Genomic DNA, 23,656 nt, shown 5'->3' on the forward strand with positions numbered 1-23,656 from the left:
TTAGTGTACACGATAATGATTTTAAAAAGTGTTGTCTGTTATCAAGTTCTCATCTAAATTTGAGATGAAATGAACCGTTAGATCAAGTAAAGAGTAGAAAAATCTTAGTTTCACTCGGCACCCAACTATCTCCCTAATACCTCTCGATCGAATCCCTCTCATGCATCTTCGATCTCCTCCCGAATCCCTCTCACACATCTTCGATCTCCTCCCGAATCCCTCTCACGTGAACCTCATCTCACGCCCTCTCCATCCAACTCCTCATCTCATGCCCAACCACATACCAAAGACATGCTCTTCGATTCCGCGCTTGCGGGGTCGGAGAGTGAAGGGTTTAAGCAGGACATGCGGGATTTGACGGAGTTGCACTCGAAGCTGAACCATATGGCGGAGGAATTCGTACCTTCGTCCCTTAATGGGATGGCAAGCGGGTCCGTTGCTACTGGGGGATCGGAGTGTTTGTTGGGAATCAGTTTGTGGTGAGTGATGGGATGGCCAATGGCGTCTGTGTTGGGAATAGTGGGAAATGGGTAAGGGTTCCTTCTTTTGTTTGGATTCCTTTCTTTGATTGCCTTATGCGTTTGGGTGGTTCATGCCAAGAAGAAGAATGGATATGACCAAGAGAAACATCGAATGAATAGCCGAACGAGTTTGACGCTGCGAGAGGAAATGATTAGGAGGACTGTGTATGTATCCAAAATTGATCATCAGGAATTAGAGATTTTCCATAACCTGAAAATAATTTGTATGTGTTTGTGTTTTTTACTTGCTTAGAAACGTTTCTACTATCTGAGTATGTTATTAGATTTTAATTCCACTGAGTTGTAACTGTCACTGTAAATTATTGCATTGTCTTTTTATGTTTCCACTGTCCTTATAATGGATGTTGAAACTATGACTTGTTTTTTATTGTGTGATAATAGCATGTTGAAACTATATCTAAGAAATTCCAAAATGCTAAAATCTGGAAGTGTGTGTGCATATATGTGATCTATAACCATACTTTTTGATTGAGAGCTGAGAATGTTGTTACGTTGTTTGAGTAGTATATTTTAGGCAATCATTAAAATTTATTAATCTTTTAGGAAAGCAAGATAAACTTGAACTATGTTTAACATCTAAATTCAACAATTCTTGAGCACTGGTCTAGAACCTTTCCTAACTTCAAAGAGAGAAGGGGTTTTCTAGGTAGTTTTGCCTTTTTATGGTAGTGATGAATTTTGAGATGCTAAAGGATATAATATTATTTTTTGTTGGAGATTTATTTAATTAAAAATACTTTTTTTCATCAAACTTTTATTTTTTCCTCATGGATTATATATATAGTTGCCTGATCTATCTAATTATTTTTCGACATAAAATAAATTATATTTAAATCTTTTCAAGTTAAACAATTTGCTGTTAATTGTGGAAATTTACAAAGAACTATGAGCACTTGAATACCAATTTTTAATAGTAAAAAATGTGATATTTTTCTTCTTTTCTCTTGTAATTATGTTGTTTCTATTACTCAAGTAAGTTAGTTGTTCATACTATATTATGATTTGGGAGTTGGAGCATAGGAAGTGTAATGTTTGGTGCTAGCTGACAAACACAAGTGGCAGAGGCAACTGTAGGTAATGGAGTATGATTGTGCATAGTAATTACATGGAAATGATATAGGAGTATGAAAATTTAGGTGCTATTGGCAACCTCTCTTCCACCTACAAGGGTCTTGTAAAGAAGTCTCTTACTGCATTGGTGAATGATATGGGAAGAACGCAATGTACCAGTTAGTGTTATTTTTTTACTTGGGTCTTGTTGAGTTCAAACAATTGAACATGTAGAGAGTCGTATGGTACCATTTACTATTTTATTGGAAGTTACTTTGGTATCTGATTTGGACGACATCCTATCTCATTGGAAATTGTTGGCCCTTGGTTGTCATGTTAAAGGAGTGCATTTCCAAGAAAATAAAAAAATGGATAGCATCATCTTTTGTTGTTTTTTACTTCACTGTGTATTTCACTGAAATACATATCACATTTGAAAATTTAAATAACCTTACATGTCTTTAACTCATGTATGCCATAATTCATTTCATACCTCTGTTTAAGATGTATCGAGAAGAGTATAGTAACTAATAGTGAGCTAAATATTAATGATTCTCTAAGTATTCATGTACCTTTATCAATTATTATATTTTTATAAACTCCAGCAAATGCCTATGATGAAGTCCATGAATTTTATCATACAAAACTTCGTGTATCAGATACATCTAGTATAATTGCATGCTTAAACTTGGTTAATGGGTAGTTAGGTACTAGAAAAATCTTGACCTTTTCTCTCCCACAAAATAATCCTGATATTGTATCACTTGTATGATCACTCTTTGTAAATAGTAATTGTCTTTTAGTAGTAATGAAATTATCTACGGAAATGCCATGAGGATTTACATGAAATTGCCGGTAGTAAAGTTCTAAGCCTAATCTGAAGTATACGTTGCTTGTTTATTTACATTATAGCTTATGATATTCTTTTATTGGCAGGGAAATAAAATTTAGTTGACAAAGTCTATTTTTAAAACATGAAGGCGCAATGTTAAAATAATTAGAAAGCAAGTATTATCTTGTAGTCTAGTAGTGACAACTATTTTGAGTTTGATGCACAAAAGAGAATAATTGATGTATTGCAAGGCGAGAGTCTAGTCTTTCTCAAATCTCATAATTTAGCTGCATTAACTTTTTCCTATTTTCTAGGTCATAGAAGAACAACTTGCAATACTTTTTATCCATTATGGGTAGGTGCATTGCCTTTGTTTCTTGTCTCTCAGTGCTTATTGCTTTTTGATTAGTAATTCATGAGCTACTGTAGATTCTTGACTGTCGCATGTGTGGTATACAAAATCATATTTATGAGTAGGTGCGTTCAAATTTATGTAAGTTCATTATCTTATTTTAGCTAAAGTGAATAAGATTTCTTAAATGATTTTTTAATGAACTGTTTATTGTCATTGAATGTTGTGTTTTGTTTTTAGTTTTATTTTCTTCTAATGTCAATATTCCTAAAAGTGAACAAAATTTCTAATGAACTGTTTATTTTCTTCCGCACTTACTATTTTTTTTTCAGTTTTTGTATTTCTAGGTTCTAGCAATGATTTCTTAATTCCCCTTTCAAATAGCAACTTCTTGCTTCTTTGGAATCCATTTTCAACTATGCTTGTCTTTTCCTTCCAATGCATAGTACATCTTATGAGATGCAATCTACCCTTAGTTTTTCCCTGCACTGTCATAGTTTTAATGGATTTTGCATGGATATTGTAACTATATTTCGCTTGCATCTGAGGGTTGCTAATTGCTACCTAGTTTGTTGTTGATCCTTATAATACTGTGCAATTTGAGAGAAACAAGTAGCTTTGATATGATTAGGAAATGAGATGAACAAATAGATCATGCTAGTTAATGTTGATTTAGGCATCTACAGGCAGTATTAGTTTTGTTAACTGAACCTCAAACATGCATATAATTAGAGAGCTTAGTCTCTACACACAAATTCATTTTTCATGTAGTGAGTTGTGACTTTTGTCATTGTCGTATTCTTATAGCTAGTTTGAGATGATAGTTATTGTCATAATTTTTAAGTTGTCTTCTTTTAAACGGTACATTTAGTGAATCTACTGGACCACCAAAAAACTGCCAATAAATTTCATTAAAATGAGTTTTACCTGCTCTTGGAACATAGCCAGTGTTTGTAAGTTTGAGAAAGGGATGCATGCTGTCCTTGTCATCACATTTATATCTTCATCCTCTCAATTGTACATGCAAACTCATCTACAGATAGTAGTACATACAACTCATATTTTGGGATTTTATGTATCAAATTCTAATGATAAATTTAAAAGTCTTATACATTGTCATCTTTATAGTTAATGATCAGGTTATTGTATATTTGACATTTAGTTAATGATGATTTGTTAGATCTGATTCTGCAGGGTTACTATAATCATGATCAGGTTCCAATAACTCAAGCTTCATTGTTGGTTTCAACTATTAAGTAGTTTTGTACTATTTTATAGTTTTGTGCAATGTGTTGCCTGAAATCTAGATTTATCTCGTCTGTACCTCAATCTAGATTTTCTAATTATTGTATGATGTGAACTACAACCCGTGTTTTCAGTTTTAAAAGTAAAAATTTCTTTTGCATAATATTGATGTATTATTTTTTTGTGGCACATACACAGTGATAGGTGTTTTGTCTCAGTCTCGAGCCGTCAATCCTTTTTGAGTGTGGTTAGTAGAAGTAAGCAGATCATTGGCTTTCATACTGGCTAGCTATTTTGTGCTCTTTTGTTGTAAATTTGAATGTCACTAATTACTTTAAAACATAACTATTTAGTTTTTTTATATTTGATTTGTTTTCTCCTGTAAATATCAATATATACTTTGTATCTGAATTATATTGTTTTGGTATGAATTTAAAATCATTAGCCGAGCAGATTAACTACTATTATATGTTAAATTTGAATCTGGACATAGTAAAAGAAAAATAATAGTTTAGTAAATATAAAAACAATAATTTTGTAAATAGAATTTTTTATTTTTTTATTTTAAAAAGACAACGCTTTTAAAGTATTGCAAAAATGTTGTCTTTGTAAAAAATAACAACACTTTTAAAGCGTTGCAATAATATTATTTTTGTAAAAAACAACAATGCTTTAATTTTAAAGCGTTGTAAAAACATCGTTTGTAGCAAACAACAATATTTTTAAAGTATTGTCGTTGAACAAACTTTTAACAACAGTGCTTTTAACAACGTTTTTTAAAGCACATAGACATCACTTTAAAAACATTGTCTATCAACTTTTTTCTTATAGTAGGTTGGTGGCATTGGCGGCGTCGATGGTGGGGCTGGGCTCGACGATTTAGGCAGGGTTGGAGGAGTGGGTGCCTTTAGAGGGAGAGGGTTTGGTACGGTGCTGGTGGTGGACTCGGTGGCGTCGAAGGTGGCGCAGGTGGGCTAGGAGGGGGTGGTGGTGGACTTGGAGACCGGATCCTCTGCGCCCGCGTCCCCTGCGCCCTCTGCGCCCGTCGCTACACGACAAAAAAAAAAGCACGTGCTTAGCAGGCTGTCGACTCAACGGCTATATCCAGGAAAGTCCTGATCGGTCTGTGGACCGATCAGGCCATAGGTGGATCGGTCCACAGACCGATCAGTACCTGGACCGATCAGGCCATAGCCTGATCGGTCCAGGAAATCCCTGATCGGTCTGTGGACCGATCAGGCCATAGGTGGATCGGTCCACAGACCGATCCCCTATCTTCACTGTTGCCTCTGATCGGTCTACGAGTAGAACTTGTAAGTCTTGGCATTTATGATGATCTCTCGCAATCCACCAATAGGAGCCAAGATCATAAGCAGGACCCCGAGAATTATGCAGATCTAAGGGGTAAAAAAAGCGAAACAATGTGAACGAAGAGATAATATTCATCTTCGTTATTAATTCTGATAGCCATTCTAATATTCAACGAAGAGATGTTCTTGACTTGCTTACCCAATTAGTGATCCAAGATAAGCTAAACCTTTTGGGTTTGTAAATAGCAAGCCACATGATGCAAGGAAGCTGGAATCATCGATCGATCAGAAAGATAGAGGATTAATGGCAATATCAAATGGTTTGTTACAATGTGAACTGTAAGGTAAGTGTGTGGAGCACTCACGAAGTATGTGGTCGGGGCGAATGCGAATCCGCCGAAGAAAGAGAGTAGGCCGCCGAAGAAGGGGAAGGTCATGCCGATGAACATGGTGAATGCTGCAATAGTTCACAGACCAAGGAATTTAGCTCTGCTCGACGATTTATTGAATGGAATCGTTAAGTGTGAGTGAGGAAATCAATGGAGCAGGGAGGCTTACCGACATAAGCACTTCGTGTTATCAGGCGAAGAGTTAGGCCAGGAGGAAAGCGAAGCTCTTTGACCAGATAGCTCTCCATCATGTCGAACACAGGCATCGCGTAGATCTGCAGGAGCTCTGCGTCGTCGGCTGGAGAAGAAGCGGAGAGGGCTTTTTCGGCGGACGAAGAGGAGGTCTCGCTTAGGATTTTCTTATTTTTTTTCGTGCTAAGCACGTGCTTTTTTTTTTGTTATGTAGCGACGGGTGTAGAGGGCGCAGGGGACGCGGGCGCAGAGGATCCGGTCTCGCGGTGCAGGAGCCGGGAGGTGTTGGTGCTGGTGCTGGTGGACTTGGCGGTGTCAGAGGTGGGGCAGGTGAACTTGGAAAGGGTGGCGACGGCATGGGCGGCTGTGCTCTTCCTTGAACGGATTAGCAAACGATGCAATGGTAGCTTAGTTTAATTAGTTTTTTGAACGATACTTATGGAAAAGCAGTGTACAAGTACTGGAGTGCGTTGCTGTTATGTTTCAAAGCGAATAATATTTGCTTTTGTTTTTGTTTTTTTTTTAATCCGAATATTCGACGCTTTTAACCTACTATCTTTAAAGTAACCAATTGCGTCACAAAATTTTTTCATTCATTATCTATGTAAATAAAAAAAATGATAAAGACTTATTCAAATACTTAGTATTGTTGGAGTTGTTATCTAATTAGAGAAAAATTTATAGCTTAAATATCTGATTAACTATTTAAAAACTTAATCGTTATCTTAATCCCGAGGACTATCTTTTTTATTAAGGGGAACAAAAGGTAATATCATTTACTCGAAGCAATCTAATATCATCGACCCTACCATAAAACACTGGCAGATAAATTAAAAAAATACTTTATCATAGCACAATAATTTACATCAGAAAAATCAAATATCCCAGAAATATTTATAAATTGACTCTAATACCTATTAAAAATCAGCTGTATCAATCTAGGAGGTACCTTTCCTATTTAGATGAACCACTTTAAAGTGTCATGAATTCTCCTCATTAAGTGGTATCCAAAATAGAAAGGAATCACACATATTGCATCAAGTTTAATGATCCTAAATTAATTTCCCAATGAACTCATGGAACTACCAAGTATCTAATTCCAAGACAAATGTTTTAAAAAATGCCTAAAATTCCATATTTATTTGGAGAAAGTAAGAAAATAGGGATGTAATCGAATCGAATCGAGCTGAATTCTTAAATGTTTAAATTTGACTCATTTCTAATCGAGTCGAGCTTGAACTTTATTTAATGAATATATTCATGACTCACGAGTTTATTCGAACTTTTATCGAGTTTAAACGAGTTTAATAAATTATAAATTTAAATATTCATTAAAAACTAAATTATATATTTAGAAAAAATAATAATATTTTTATTAAAATTTATAAATTTATTTTAATAAATAAATTTAATATATTTATCTATATATTTAGTAGAATGTAAAATCTATAAATTTAATATTAAAATTATTATTATTTTATTTAAAAATTAATTTATAAATTTAATCGAACGAGCTAATGAATGGAATATTATGAAATTTAAATTTAATTTATTTATCTCAATAAGCCTGATTAAACGAACGTAAATGAATCGAATATTAATAGTTTGGTTCATTTACGGCCACGCAAACCTTTCATTTTTCTCCAAATAAATTAACACTTAAAAATTATATACCGCAAGATGTGAAAAGTGAAAACATGTCCAAAAAGCAAACCTTATCTAAAGTTGCTTTAACGGTAAACTTATAGATTCCCCCTTTCTAGAGTTTTTGACTTCACACGAACCCATAAATTATGCGGATTGGGTTACAGTTATAAATTCCACATCTTTCAAGGACTTGTATTTTAGGAATTATAAATTATGGGGCTATTGTGTTAATTTACAGGTACTCGTCAGTCGTAACGAGAGTAGTCTCCGCCGCTCTCTCGGTATGATTATTCATCCCTTCTTCGTCCGCTCGTTCTGCGATCGATGGCTCTGCAAACTCTAAACCCGCCATTGCGTTGGAGGCCAGAACCCTCGTTCCCGATCAATGACCGGACGATCGTTGACCTTATTCCGAGAAGATGGGCCCTCCCTCAAGCAACCGTCGCCGTAGGCGCTTGCGCCTCCTGTCAGATCGCCACAGGAAATGGTGGATTTTGGAATCCGCTTGTAGGTAGTGAGACAGCTTTGAGGAAGGTGGTGCCGAAGAGAGTCGATCTCGCGACGTTGGGCAACCTTTGCGTGGACATCGTACTCGGTGTCCCGAGCTTGCCGCTTGCCCCTAAGAACGAGCGGCGGGCATACATGGAACGGCTCGCGGCTTCACCTCCTGATAAGGTTGGTAGGAATCGGCTGCACTATTTTCTTTTGTAATTGTTTCCTTTCCATTTGCTACTTTTTGCTAATGTTTCTTTTTTTTTCACGATTTATTTATTTATTTATTTTCAAATAACAAAAACAGCCCTTGTTCTGACATTACATTTTAAGAGATTGCTTTTTTATGATATAGATGAAGAATCTAAATTGACTGATACTGTTATTAGATTATGGTACTAAGGGGTTTTTGTAAAGTTTTTATTATTACATAATTGTTCGTGTTTTTCAAAACGTTTGTCAAATACAGAATTTTAATTTGATGATATAAACTTCACTGTGATTTTAAACTGCCGTGATGCTTTCTTATTAAACAAGTTCAAGGTTGGACACTTGTAAGCATTCTCATTTTGCTCAATCTCCCAGTGCTAAATAATATTAAACAACTCAATAATCTTCTAAATAAAAAAAAAATCCTTGTTTTCTATTTCCTGAGGATTGTTCTCTAGAGGTAGAGAAGAAAGTTATCAATCTGTGCAAGAATAGTAGTGATATACACACGACTAGAAGAAATTGGGCTGCATTATTTTTCAGTGTTACCCTTTGTTAGCCGCACTTTGTAATGTGTGATAGAAATACTGGAGAAACGAACTTAATCTGAAGGCTTGGCTTATATATTGGAATCAGAATTCTTGTGTATTTGTTTTTTTTTTCAAGACAGAATTTACCTTAAATGAATGAGTAGCACTACGTTGAACTTGATTTGCAACGTGGCTCTCATTTTTCCTGCTTCTGTCCAGAAATTTTGGGAAGCTGGTGGTAACTGCAACTTAGCCATTGCTGCATCAAGGCTAGGACTATCATGTTTTACCGTTGGTCATGTGGGTGATGAGATTTATGGGAATTTTCTTCTTGAGGTGCTTGAAGATGAGAACATTAATTTTCTAGGAATGAGTAAAAATGCTGATCGGACTGCTAATGTTGCAGACTACCAAACCCTTTTGTGCTTTGTCCTGGTTGATCCATTTCAAAAGCATGGTTTCTGCAGGTAGGCTTTTGCATCATTTAAATATTCTAATTTTTTTTATTGTTTATCTATTATTGTAGAAAATTTGGTACTTGTACTTGAAAGTGTTAACATTAGTGGCTTCATAAAAAATATTTTAGCATAATTCCTAGCTGAATGCTTAATTCTTTCAATTACAGCCGTGCTGATTTCAGTGAGGAGCCTGCTTTTATTTGGATGACTGAGCTGACAGACGAAATTAAGATGGCTATTCGGCAATCTAAGATATTATTCTGCAATGGTTATGCATTTGATGAATTCTTCCCTGATTTACTCATCTCTGCACTTGATTGTGCAATTAGTGGTGGAACATCAGTATTTTTTGACCCTGGCCCACGTGTTAAAACTTTATCAAATGGAACCCCTCAAGAACAAATGGCACTTCAGCAATTTCTGAGGCAAAGTGATGTTCTTCTTTTTACTTCGGACGAGGTCCACTCTTCAACCATGCACGGACATTCAACAAAAAAATCAGCAGATGCCATTTCATGCATTGCTTGAGTTTTTATTTTTTTTAAAAAAAAATCTGGTTTATGATAATTATATTTAGTGCCCTTTACAAAAGATTCTAACTACTGTGTGCTTTATTTTCACTGAGTTACAACACTCAGTTTTCACAATGGAAGTTATAAAAGATGTATAGTAAGGACCAGACAGTAAGAGTTTGTTTGTTAATAAATCTCTAATGGGTACTTGCAGATCCTCTTCTTAGTTTATTCCTATGTCTTCTCTGAGATTTCTGAGTTTCTTGGAGACTTTGCAGGATTGGTTGAATTGGTTCATAATCTTGCCGCCCTTATTCTGTTCAATGTTTCTAAATGTGTTCAGCTATGTTGTTTTTTTTTTCAATTTAAGTAAATTAGTTCATATAATTTTCCACTATAGGTGGTTGCTCAAAACAAAAATTTCAATTGTTAGTGTACAAGTCTTATCATCAATGAATGCAACCCTATATATCTTGATTATAACACCTTAGCCAAGAAAAAAAAAAAGTAGCTCTTGATTAAAACATTTGTCCATTCTTATTGATATTTAAATTTGGGTAAGTATTTCAACAAAATAAAAGTAATTGCTGTTTCATCTGAGGTCCCCTTCTTTTCTTCAATTAGTCTCATGCTCTTCTCTCTCCCTTCATACTGATTATAATATTGGCTGAAGTGTAAAATATTTCACATTTTAGTTACATGTTCAGTTCACTTGATGGGAATTTTAAAAGGATTACTTTTATGCATTCAAGTAAATGTCTAAACCATCCAACTTTTTAGTGAATATTTCATATCCTACAAGTTAGGATCGGAGTAGCAATCCAACTCATACTGATTATAATTTTTCAGGTTGAGACATTGACGGGGATCCACAACCCAATTGAGGCAGGAAAGGCATTGATCAGAGAAGGTGTGCGAACAAAATGGGTCATTATTAAGATGGGTGCCAAAGGATCCATTTTGATCGACCACTCCTCTGTATCATGTGCACCCTCATTCAAGGTATAGTCTGCTAGCTGTATCTTCCCTCTACCATCCGTGTTTGGTTCACTCTACAAAATCCTTAACACTACTTTTAAGAAACTCATTTATACTGCTACTGCATGCCCGATTTGAACCTCAATTCTCAACAGATAAATGTCGTTGATACTGTGGGGTGCGGCGATAGTTACTCTGCTGCCATAGCTTTTGGGTTTATTCATGGCATTCCTGCGATTAATACATTAACACTAGCAAATGCAGTAGGCGCTGCCACTGCAACTGGTTGTGGAGCTGGTAGAAATGTTGCTCAGTTGAGCAGGGTATTAGAATTACTCAACCAGTCAATTCTCAACGAGGATGATAAATTTTGGAATGAACTAATCGGTGGGAATTCTTTGAACAATGAAGTGTTGCTTCTATCAAAAGTCTCTATAAATGGGCACAGCCATGGCTTTAATCGCATTCCTATTTCCAGTGTAGTATCAAAACTTCTTACAATATTTGAAGCAGCAAATGAAAGAGGCACGGTATCATCTTGATTAGGAATCTGTATTTTAGCCTGCTGTTGTTTATGTTTCTTATTAATTATACATGTTTGTGTCCTAAAGCCAAATGGTTTTGCCATTGAATTTTGATAATAAGCCCTCTCCCGTAATAAATGGATGGGACATTTGGATAAGAGTTCGACTAGTTTTGTTTGTCCCGCGTTGTTTGTTGACTTTTCATACTTTAGATAGAGAATCAAAGTTGCAGAGGATTAATTTTCATCCGTCATCTATACCGAAGACCCAGAAAATCATGTGTATAGGAACTAGTTATCAACAGCATCGAGGTCACTTGGATAAAATTAATGTGAATTGGGTTTTCACATTATTTTGCGTGGATTCTTTGATCTCGTTGTTTGAAATTTTGGCATTACTTCTCATGCATCATGCATCATGCATCATGCATCATGCAGAGGGTAAATTTCATCCTGTCTATACAGATATTGCCCTAACCTCTCATAATGAGATGGTGGGATCCACTACTTAAGTGTGGGTTCTACCATCCCAATGTGAGAGGTTGGGGCAGTACCTGTACAGGCAGGATCGAATTAACCCATGCAGAGTCCAATTTAATTTAGGGCACTCCAATGGTTAAACCTTTCAATAAACTTTTTTGTAGTTTCTAATATGCCACATCACAAGTATAAAAAGCTTTTAAAATATCTCCAATGGTTAAACCTTTCAATGAGCTTTTTTATAATTTTCAATATGCCACATCATGTCACATCACAAGTATAAACATCTACTATATCTCCACAATGAAAAAACTTTCATATAATTTTTTGTGTGCCCTATATTATAAATCATATATTATTATTTATTAATTTTTTATTTAATATATCTATATATTTTCCATTTAATATTTTAATTAATTTATGATTTTATTTATTTATAGTTTTTAATTAATAAATTTATGATTTTAATTTAATTATAATCATTTCTATATTTTTAACATATCTCAAATATAGTTATTTTTAAAAGAAAAAAATCATTTTAATTATTATTAACTATTTATGAAATAAAATATTATAATTAAATATTACACCAAATACTTTATTTTTAATTATTTAGAAATAATCACTTTCAAGAGAAAAAAAATAGATTTAAAAACTCAAATATATTTTTAAATTAAAAATCCCAAACTTCACTTACACAATCATAAAATCTCTTTTTAATTAGATTTTTCAATTTTACAAATCTTTCACAAAATTTGCATCGAAGATTCTCGTCATCAGCGTAAGTTACTTAATTTGTGGGTCCTACATTACAAATCATACATCTTTATTTTTATTTTTTCATTTAATATCTCTATATAATTTTTACTTAATATTTTATTTAATTCTCATCTTTAAATTAATTTATTTGTAATTTTTAATTAATAAATTAATAAACTTATGATTTTTAATTTAATTTAATTTGTAATTTTTATTTAATATTTAATTAACTTATGAATTTTAATTTAATTATAGTCATTTGTATATTTTTTTAACTTACCAAATATATTTATTTTCAAAAGAAAAGTGTATAATTTAACTATTAAATAAAATATTTAATGATTTTAAAAAAATCAAACATGCAATATTAATTTTTCAATGATTAATGGCTCCATCTTCAAGAGAAAAAAGCAGGTTTGATATTTCAAACCTGCTCTTAAAATAAAAACCTCAAAGCTTATGTCTCCACTCATTAGAGTTTTTTTGTTGAGCTTTTTCAACTTTACAAACATGTTAAAAAAGCTGCACTGGAGATGCTCTTAGACTTGTACTTACAAACTTGGTAAGTTATTATTAAAGATATTCTCTATACATTAATTACATGCGTATATTATAATTTAATTTTCCAAATAAATTTATCACTTTTGAAAGACAAAAGGACTAAATCTAATTAACTAGAATATACTTGGTAAGTTATTATTAAAGATATTTTAGTAATATCATCTCTATATATTAATTATATACATGCATTATAATTCAATTTTAGTCGGTCAGATTTTGACCAAATAGATTTATCGTTTCTGAAGACAGTGCTAAATGACTGGAATCTAGCTAGTTAGAATACACTTTGTAAGTTATTATTACAGATATTTTAGTAATATCATCTCTATATATTAATTATATACATGCATTATAATTCAATTTTAGTCGGTCAGATTTTGACCAAATAGATTTATCGTTTCTGAAGACAGTGCTAAATGACTGGAATCTAGCTAGTTAGAATACACTTTGTAAGTTATTATTACAGATATTTTAGTAATATCATCTCTATATATTAATTATATGCGTGCATTATAATTCAATTATGGCCAAATAGATTTACCGCTTCTGAAAGACAGTGCTAAATGGCTAAAATCTAGCCAGCCAGAATACACTTTGTAAGTCATTATTAAGCATATTTTAGTAATATCATCTCTATATATTAATTACATGCATTATAATTCAATTCTGGCCAACCAGATTCTAGCCAAATAGATTTACCGCTTCTGAAGGACAGTGCTAAATGGCTAGAATCTAGCCAGCTAGAATATACTTTGTAAGTCATTATTAAGGATATTTTAGTAATATCATCTCTATATATTAATTACATGCATGCATTATAATTCAATTTTGGCCAGCCAGATTCTGGCCAAATAGATTTACCGCTTCTAAAGGACACTGCTAAATGGCTAGAAAATAGTCAGCCAGAATACACTTTGTAACTCATTATTAAGCATATTTTAGTAATATCATCTCCATATATTAATTACATGCATACATTATAATTCAATTCTGGCCAACCAAATTCTAGCCAAATAGATTTACCGCTTCTGAAGGACAGTACTAAATGGCTAGAATCTAGCCAGCCATAATACATTTTATAAGTCATTATTAAGGATATTTTAATAATATCATTTGTATATATTAATTACATGCATACATTATAATTCAATTATGGCCAGCCAAATTTTAGCCAATTAAATTTATCGTTTCTGAAGGACAGTGCTACATGACTAGAATCTAGCAAGCCAGAATACACTTTGTAAATCATTATTAAGGATATTTTAGTAATATCATCTCTATATATTAATTACATGCATGTATTATAATTCAATTATTGCCCATCAGATTCTGACCAAATAGATTTACCGCTTCTGAAGGACAGTGCTAAATTGCTAGAATCTAGCCAGCCATAATACACTTTGTAAGTCATTATTAAGATATTTTAGTAATATCATCTCTATATATCAATTTTCTGGCCAGCCTTATAATTCAATTATGGCCAGCCTTATAATTCAATTCTGGCCAACCAGATTCTAGCCAAATAGATTTAACGCTTCTGAAGGATAGTGCTAAATGACTAGAATTTAGTCAGCCAGAATACATTTTGTAAGTCATTATTAAGGATATTTTAGTAATATTATCTCTATATATTAATTACATGCATGTATTATAATTCAATTATAGTCAGCCATATTCTAGCCAAATAGTTTTACCGCTTCTGAAGGACAGTGCTAAATGGCTAGAATCTAGCCAGCCAAAATACACTTTGTAAGTCATTATTAAAGATATTTTTGTAATATCATCTGTATATATTAATTAAATGCATGCATTATAATTCAATTATGGCCATCCAGATTCTGGCCAAATAGATTTACTGCTTTTGAATGACAGTGCTAAATGACTAGAATATAGTCAGTCAGAATACACTTTATAAGTCATTATTAAGGTTATTTTAGTAATATCATCTCGATATATTAATTACATGCATGTATTATAATTCAATTCTGGCTTGCCGGATTCTGGCCAAATAGATTTACCGCTTTTGAAGGACAGTGCTAAATAGCTAGAATCTAGCCAACCATAATACACTTTGTAAGTCATTATTATGGATATTTTAGTAATATCATCTCTATATATTAATTACATACATGCATTGTAATTCAATTATGACCAGCAGCCAAATAGTTTTACCGCTTCTGAAGGACAGTGCTAAATGACTAGAATCTAGCCAACTATAATGCAATTTGTAAGTCATTATTAAGGATAATTTTGTAATATCATCTCTATATATTAATTACATGCATGCATTATAATTTAATTCTGGCCAGCCAGATTCTAGGAAAATAGATTTACCGTTTCTGAAGGACAGTGTTAAATGACTAGAATCTAGTCAGCTAGAATACACTTTGTAAGTCATTATTAAGGATATTTTAGTAATATCATCTCTATATATTAATTACATGCATGCATTATAATTCAATTCTGGCCACTCAGATTCTGGCTAAATAGATTTATCGCTTCTAAAGGACAGTACTAAATGACTAGAATATAGCCAGCTAGAATACACTTTGTAAGCCATTATTAAGGATATTTTAGTAATATCATCTCTATATATTAATTATATGCATGCATTATAATTCAATTCTGGCCACTCAGATTCTGGCTAAATAGATTTACCGCTTCTAAAGGACAGTACTAAATGGCTAGAATATAGCCAGCCATAATACACTTTGTAAGCCATTATTAAGGATATTTTAGTAATATCTGTTGAGACCAAAATGTAGCTAGAGGGGGGGTGGGGGGGGGGGTGAATAGTTCGGCGCCCTCTCGTGCTCGTCGTTGCTTGCTTCTTATGATGAAATGCAGCGAAAAATACAAAGAAACAACCACACAACGCTAACTCGTAAATTTACTTGGTATCCACCTCAAGAAGAGGTGACTAGTCCAAGGATCCACACACTCACGCACCCCTCCACTAATAACACACTCCTTTAAGGTAACTACCAAAGGCGGAGAAGCCCTACAGTACTCTCAATACAACAAGAAATCAAGGGAAGATAAATACAAGAAATATCTTACAAGATATGCAGTGAAAACCCTAACCCTAGCTTCTTCCTCTTGTTGTAGTCACGCCTCTTGACTTGGATGTCTCTCCAAGATCCTTCAAGAACTGGCAGCGAGAGTGGAAAATGCTGTGGAGAAGCTGATGTGAAGATCGGAGCTGGAAGCCGTGAGTTTTGGAAGTTCTGCAGAAGACGAACGCACGCCAACAACTATATTATGCACCAACAGTCAGATCTCGATCGATTGGATTGCTCCCAATCGATTGGGGAGGCTTTGGATCGATCGGTCGATCGATCCAGAGCGCCTCTGTGCTCTCGGAAATTGCCTGGATCGATCGGCTGATCGATCCAGGGCTTATCATGCGAAATTCCACCTCCCAATCGATCGACTGATCGATCGGAGGCTCCCAATCGATCGGCTGATCGATTGGAAGGCTTTCTGTTCGCGCGACACTTCTCCACAATCGATCCACTGATCGATTGGGAGGAGGCTTGTCGCAGGGACTCTCCCAATCGATCGGCCGATCGATTGGGAATGAGCCAATCGATCGGCTGATCGATCCAACCATTATTTTTGCCCAAAAATAAGTCCAAAGTCCCCTAAACCAACATCCGGTTAATCATGACATGTTGATACATAATGCCTAGCATTCGGTCACCCTTGACCTGCTAGGACTCCCTCAACAAGTGTCCGGTCAATCCCTTTGACCCACTTGAACTTATCTTCACCAGGTGTCCGATCAACCTTGATTCACCTGGATTTCCCGTGCCAAGTATCCGGTCAATCCCTTTGACCTACTTGGGCTTCCCAACACCAGATGTCTAATCAAACTTGATCCATCTGGATTTCCTGTGTCTGGCTTCACTCACCAGGACTTTCCTTCCGCCTAGCTTCACTCACTAGGACTTTCCTTCTGCTTAGCTTCACTCACTAGGACTTCTCATTTGCCTAGCTTCACTCACCATGACTTTCCTTCCGCCTAACTTCACTCACTAGGACTTTCATCTGGTTTCACTCACAAGAACTTCTCATTTGTCTGGCTTCACTCACCAGGACTTTCCTTCCGCCTAGCTTCATTCACTAGGACTTTCAGTCCGCCTAACCTCCCAGTTAGGATTTTCACCTGACTTCACTCACCAGGATTTTCCAGTCAACCTTAACCTACTTGACTCTCCTTCACAATCTCACCACATGAACAATTGCACCCGCAATCTCCATGTCTTGTCTCTATATATTGTCAAATATCGAAACCCAAACATCAAGACTTGAGCTTGAACCAATTCAAGCTCAGTCAATCAGGTCAACCTTGACCTAGGGAATATTGCACCAACAATATCATCTCTATATATTAATTACATGCATGCATTATAATTCAATTATGGCCGACCAGATTATGGCCAAATAGATTTACCGCTTCTGAAGGATAGTGTTAAATGACTAGAATATAGCCAGCCAGAATACACTTTGTAAATCATTATTAAGGATATTTTTTTAATATCATATCTATATATTAATTACATACATGCATTATAATTCAATTATTGCTAGCCAGATTCTGGCAAAATAGATTTATCGCTTCTGAAGGACAGTGCTAAATAGCTAGAATCTAGCCAGCCAGAATATACTTTGTAAGACATTATTAAAGATATTTTAGTAATATCATGATCTATATATATTAATTACATGCATGCATTATAATTTAATTCTGGCCAAATAGATTTATCACTTCTGAAGGACAATGCTAAATGACTAGAATCTAGTAATATACTTTGTAAGTCATTATTAAGGATATTTTAGCAATATAATCCCTCTATATTAATTACATGCATGCATTATATTTCAATTCTGGCCAGTTAGATTTTGATCAAATAGATTTATCGCTTCTGAAGGACAGTGCTAAATAATTAGAATGTATCCCGTCAAAATATACTTTATAAATTATTATTAAAAATATTTTAATAATATTATTTTTATATATTAATTATATACATGAATTATAATCCAATTCCGCCAAGACACTCTTCCTGCCAAATACTTAACGAAAAGTCGTATGTTAATTATTGACCAACCAAATTCAACCACCGCGAGTGAGATGTCACAAAGATGAAGATTTCAAATTGGTGATTAAAGGCATGTGAAACTATTATTATTATTATTTTTTAAGTTGAGATCTTTATATTTGAAGGAGCTTGGTCTTATTTGTAATGATTGCATGGGATTTAGATCCAAAGGGACCGCTGGATGTCAAAACTCTTCAAATGCGCAAGTGTTATAATTACTTGGTGGCAAAAATAAGTAATTAATGTAGACGGTCAGGTCCTATTTATTTGTTTGTTAAAAAATAATTTATTTATATTAGAAAGAGGTATAATTTTTATCTTAAATAAAAATAGTTTAAACACTAAAAAAATAACTTCCATTAGAAATACATTGAATTTTGTTATTTAATTATGATATTTAAAATATTTTTAAAATTTTTAGATAAAAATATAAAAAACGCTCATACTTATCAGAATAGCGGGAAAAAAGAAATCTTAACCTTTAAAAAACATTTTTAGTTAATAATAATTTCGCACTGTGCTAAACATTAGAAAATGATTTTTTTAAAATGTAAAAAATTAATTTACAAGAGACCATTAACGTGCACTATCCATTAGAAAATGAATTTTTAAAATGTAAAAAAGTAATTTACAGTGTCACTCTGTTGCACGCATAATAGAAGTGGAAACTGGAAAGCAACGAGATAAAAAACGAATAATTAAGCTGCAATTCTTCTTTTTTGTGGTTTTTCTTACTTTTTAAATTTGATCATTTGATATTTGATGTCTCGTATTAATTTTTTCTTCCCGGGCTATGGTGCGGTAGTATATTCAGGTACTCATGGTTCAAACGTAGTTACGATATATTCAGAGACGGATGCACATTAGGACCCGGGAGGGCCACGGCCCCCCCACCTCCCGCATTTATCCATGTCCGTCTATGTCCATGACTGTTCATGTCTATCTCTATGCCTTGATTATTACACTAATGGTTAGTAGTCATTCGTGATTTATTTCCTCTATGTTGACCTACATAACTTTTTACTTATCATGTGATGTTTATTCAATTACATATATTTATTAACATTATATTACACATTAAAAACGGTATAAAAGTTATACTATATTATATTAATAATTATTGTCATAAATTATTTTTAGCACATAAGGTTAGAAAATAATTAAAAGATATTATAGAAGAACTTAGGATAGTTTTCTTAAAAGAGAATACAAATCCTTATGAGAATTTTAAGAGGGTAAACTATGAGAATAATTTCATTGAAATAATTTGCCTAAAACCAAATGATACAAGAAAGAGTTTTGGTTCAATACTTATAAGAAATATGAAACTTTTTAAGTAAATTAATGAAAAACGAGCATCACATTTATTTCATAGAACTTTGGTTCCAAAAAAAATTCTTTATGATAGACAAGCAATTAAAATAAGTTTATATAAATTCATAATATTTACTTCGCGCATAAAGAAGACTTTTGAAGATTTTCACGTATTCATAAATTTTGACCAAATTGAGATGATTTTTCCTTATTAGATGGATTGTGGGTCGTTCACGGGTCGGTCGTTCAAGGGTCGTTCACTCTATTTTTATGCGAGTTCTACTCCTTTAGTACTTGGTCGTGTCCATCGAGTTCTACTCCTTTGACGGCTGAAACCTCTCCAAAACCCTAACTCCATCATCAGCTCCGTCCACTTGCTTATAGACATCTTCTGATATTTAAATATAATGTATAATAATTATTTTCATCTCTTAGGATGTGACCTCTCCAAATTTAAAATCTTAAATCCGCCCTTGGATATATTTATTTATAGAATTTTTTTCTCAAATGGAGCTACCGCGCTTCCCCATTTTATCTCGGTGGATCGAATTTTAAAATAGAGATGATTAAAATTGTGATATCTCTGAATTAGTCGATCAAATTTTTACAGCCGATCGCGAAGTTTATCTCCGTGCATTGCTTCTTGATCGAGTTCTCACCTATCGGCCTCGATTCCACGCCCCTGCTCCGCTTTGCGACGTCGCCGCCGGGCGCCGGCACCGAAAAGATGTCGACCCCGAAGAGCCTGACGACCTCGACAGCCGGCTTGGGGGCGGGGGCAACCTGCACTGTCGACGGGCGCCTCTTACAGCCGATGAAGAGCTGCCTTTCGGCGTCGGTGGTGCGCTGGAAAGTGATGATATCACCGGCTCGGAGACCCTTCTCCTTCACGAACCGGCTCCATCCCTTGGTCAGCACGTGGCTCTGGCTGCTGCCCCAGTACGAGTAGCGGAACCGCCACGACTTCCCGACGGCGGCGTCCTCGAAGTGAAGCAGCACGCTCTTGACGGATGCCGACGACGTCGCCGGGAAGTGCTTCTCCGCGTGCTGCTTCGGGATCACCAGCCGGTTCAGCTTCCCCACGTCGCTCGGCGTCACTTCCTTGTCGAACAAGTGCACCCGGTGCTGCGTCGGCGCCATCTCTAATCGCGGCGAGCCGAAGCTGAGCACTCCGCCGCTCCAATTCTGTTTCATCGCCCGCCGCTTGCTCTGCTGCAGCTCGTCGCGGTAGGTGTGCTTGCGGAGCATGTCGACGACCTCGGCCTTGGAGCAGGAGGCGATGAAATCGAGCTCCGTGGCAGCGTCGGCGCCGGCGGAGCCAGCGAGCGGCTCGAAGTTGGTGACAGCGTCGCGGCCGCGGAAGCTAAGGACGGCGACGTCGTAAGCCCGGGCGGCCTCGGCTTCGTCTTTAAATGTGCCGAGCCAGACGCGCCTGTGCTTCTCGTAGATCTGCGCGCCCCAGCGGCCGTTGGGCTGCGGCACCACGCCCTTGTAGTTCGACGACGGCAGTTTCTTCCTGCCGGACTCTGCTTCCGCTCCCACCTCAGGATCCAGGACGACGCTGGCGCCGCTGCCAAGCCTTTGTAAGTCGACTACTTTAGGCGGCGGCAGCCTAGTTTGTGCCTCCTCCGAGCTGCTACTCTCCGTATTCATGAAAGAAATGAAGGTCGGAAGAGGATAAATTGTATTGCTGATCTAGGAGCTAGAGATAATACAATTAGTTAACCAGCTAGCTTGTGATTGCTACATATATAGGAAAGGGCGAGGCTACTTATTAGTTATTGTATAATATTTAGTTTGCTAGCTAGCTATCTATCAAGTTGACAAATCTAATGACATGTGAAGATGGTGGTGTATGGTTCAATTGTGAGCACACAAAGTACGTACTGAAGCTAGGGATGGAAAGGTCACTGTCGCAAGTCACAGCTGGGTGTGCAACTTGGTCAATTGGGAGATAGGCCACGGATCTGAGGTAGCTTCTAAGTTCATGCATGCATGCACGATGCATATCTAGTCTCTCTCTCAGAGCTTTGCTGCTGCTTTAGTCAGCTGAAAGTGGCATGGCATTCTGCCATGTTTATGTTCGAATGTATACGTCAGTGTCATTCTTTTGTACGTATGTATTGGCAGCAACTGGGGATGAACAAACAAAACAGGAACAAGTTGCTGTACTCGTTTTTGTTTTTTTTTTAAATTCCCTCTCTCTTTTTCCTTAATTTCACCTATTTGCGATTTTTTAATTATTAAGTCTGGAGCAAAATATCGTAAATTGAAAACGAGTAATTGTGCATTAAACATGACGTCGGCCGGGTACAAGATGATGCATGAAAGCCAAAAGAGCACTTCTATACAATAATATATAATAATAATAATTATAAAAAGCATGTTGGATTTGAGCCACCTACCTCAGCGTGAATATCATATTTAAAAAGTATTTTTGAGATCAGAAAATTAATGCTCATCTTACTTTTCATATGATGGAGAGGCTCTGTAGCTAGTTTTAATGATACGCAACCATGTATAAACCTTAAACTCTAAATCTTAAATCTTAAATCTTAAATCCTAAACTTCATGGGTCATCCGAGATGACATGAGGCGAGAGTTACTGTAATGAGGTCACCAGGTCGAAACTCAATGGCAGCGGAGAAATAAATCCCTTATCCCTGTATCCCACCCGGTCCGTCCCATGTTAGCTCGGGTGCTGCGATTTACCTCCCTCATAATGACCGTGGGTCCGGTCGGTGGAGACCCTGGGGGCGAGGATTTCACCTTTTTACTGCAATTATTCTTATGATTCAGATTTTTCCATTATAATTCGATCATTTTGACTTATTTCAGATTCATCCTAAACTTGTTCCAAGTCATTCCAGATAACATTTAGTCTACATCAAAACTCTCTGATACCATTTATTTTAATTTAGACTTAAGTTCTCATAAATTTATTCTTAAATTATATACAACAACAACAATAATCAAAGTTTTTCTTACAAGATGGAGTCGGTTGTATAAATAATCATGTTAAATTATATATATCTAAAAAAATCTCACAACAATTGATACGATGCGTATTTTGTGGGGTCGGTAGGATGAGGTGTTTATGAGTCAAGGCTATAAGAGTGTCAACAGTCAAGCCGACGTGGGGGTCAAGAAGGTCAAAAGTCAAGTCTATGTGGCCGGTTAGAAGTCAAGTTGACCTGGCGGACAGGAAAGTCAAGAGTCAAGCCCCCGTGGCAAGTTAGCAGTCAAGCCGATGTGGAGATCAAGGGGGTCAAAAGTCCATGTTACGTTGCCAAAGTCAAAGTTTCAACAGACAGGGTGATCAAAGGAGGGGATTATATGACCAGCCCTGATAGTGAGTAATAAGCGGACCCGTGGGTCGGGTACAACTAAGGATGAAGGTTACAAACAAATAGGTCTGGTTACAGACCTGGTGCTTAGGTCGGAACATGCAAGCCAAGGATCACAGGTCTGGTTACAGACCTGGCGCTCAGGTCGGAACATGCAAGCCAACGATCACAGGTCTGATTACAAACCCAGCGTGCAGGTCGGAACGTACATGCCTTGAATAATAGTCGACAGATGCGGATCAAGAACCAGACCCAGAGTACAGGTTAGGACACCCAAGTCAAAGATCACCGGTCTGGATACAGACCCGGAGTGCAGATCGCGATATGTAGATCGGAGGTAGCAAATGACAGGCAGATTTGGACACAAGCTTAGCACAGATCGGACATACAAGTCTAGGGCAACAGTATATAAAAGCAGGGCGAGTCCAGATCCAGAATCAGTCGGACGCTACAGACAAATCAGCCAAGGAATCGTAACCGCTTGTTAGAGGGAATAATCAAGGTGTCAGGGAATATGCCAACGGTCGGGGCCCAACACCCCTTCGGTTTTGCCGCCAGCCTATTAGGAAGAGCCATGTGTCAACCACCGCCAGACAAAACCTGACAGCCGACATTCCCTGACACTCGTCAGACCCAGGAATCTTCGCTGCAGTATAAAAAGGGAGACCTTGTCCCTTATGCAGGTACGCTCACTCGTCATTTTTCACCAAGTCTTTACTTTTCGTCCTTTCTTGACATTTTCTGGGAAAAAAGTACCTGACTTGAGCGTTGGAGGACCTGACCCGAGGACTTTTTCCCTGATTTCTGGTCTCTAATGACTGGTGGACT

The 23,656-nt window shown here is 36.0% G+C and overlaps 3 protein-coding genes across 3 annotated transcripts; 1 reads left to right on the forward strand and 2 right to left on the reverse strand.

The window, feature by feature from the left end:
* Positions 1 to 5,319: 5,319 nt before the first annotated feature.
* Positions 5,320 to 6,055, reverse strand: LOC122015639 (lysine histidine transporter 1-like). The gene is made up of 4 exons (XM_042572639.1): positions 5,890 to 6,055; positions 5,697 to 5,788; positions 5,531 to 5,599; positions 5,320 to 5,418 (listed from the first exon to the last, which is right to left on the reverse strand). The coding sequence occupies exons 1-4, from the start codon at positions 5,984 to 5,986 to the stop codon at positions 5,320 to 5,322; spliced, it is 357 nt and encodes a 118-aa protein (XP_042428573.1). The 5' UTR covers positions 5,987 to 6,055.
* A 1,743-nt stretch (positions 6,056 to 7,798) lies between these two features.
* Positions 7,799 to 11,421, forward strand: LOC122017844 (5-dehydro-2-deoxygluconokinase 2-like). The gene is made up of 5 exons (XM_042575549.1): positions 7,799 to 8,234; positions 9,011 to 9,258; positions 9,417 to 9,708; positions 10,611 to 10,763; positions 10,895 to 11,421. The coding sequence occupies exons 1-5, from the start codon at positions 7,884 to 7,886 to the stop codon at positions 11,279 to 11,281; spliced, it is 1,431 nt and encodes a 476-aa protein (XP_042431483.1). The 5' UTR covers positions 7,799 to 7,883; the 3' UTR covers positions 11,282 to 11,421.
* An 8,526-nt stretch (positions 11,422 to 19,947) lies between these two features.
* On the reverse strand, positions 19,948 to 21,211 carry LOC122016528 (AP2/ERF and B3 domain-containing protein Os01g0693400-like). The gene has a single exon (XM_042573858.1). The coding sequence runs from the start codon at positions 21,132 to 21,134 to the stop codon at positions 20,070 to 20,072; it is 1,065 nt and encodes a 354-aa protein (XP_042429792.1). The 5' UTR covers positions 21,135 to 21,211; the 3' UTR covers positions 19,948 to 20,069.
* Between the last annotated feature and the right edge of the window lie 2,445 nt (positions 21,212 to 23,656).

This window comes from Zingiber officinale, chromosome 8B (genome assembly GCF_018446385.1).
Source record: "Zingiber officinale cultivar Zhangliang chromosome 8B, Zo_v1.1, whole genome shotgun sequence".
Taxonomy (NCBI): Eukaryota; Viridiplantae; Streptophyta; class Magnoliopsida; order Zingiberales; family Zingiberaceae; genus Zingiber; species Zingiber officinale.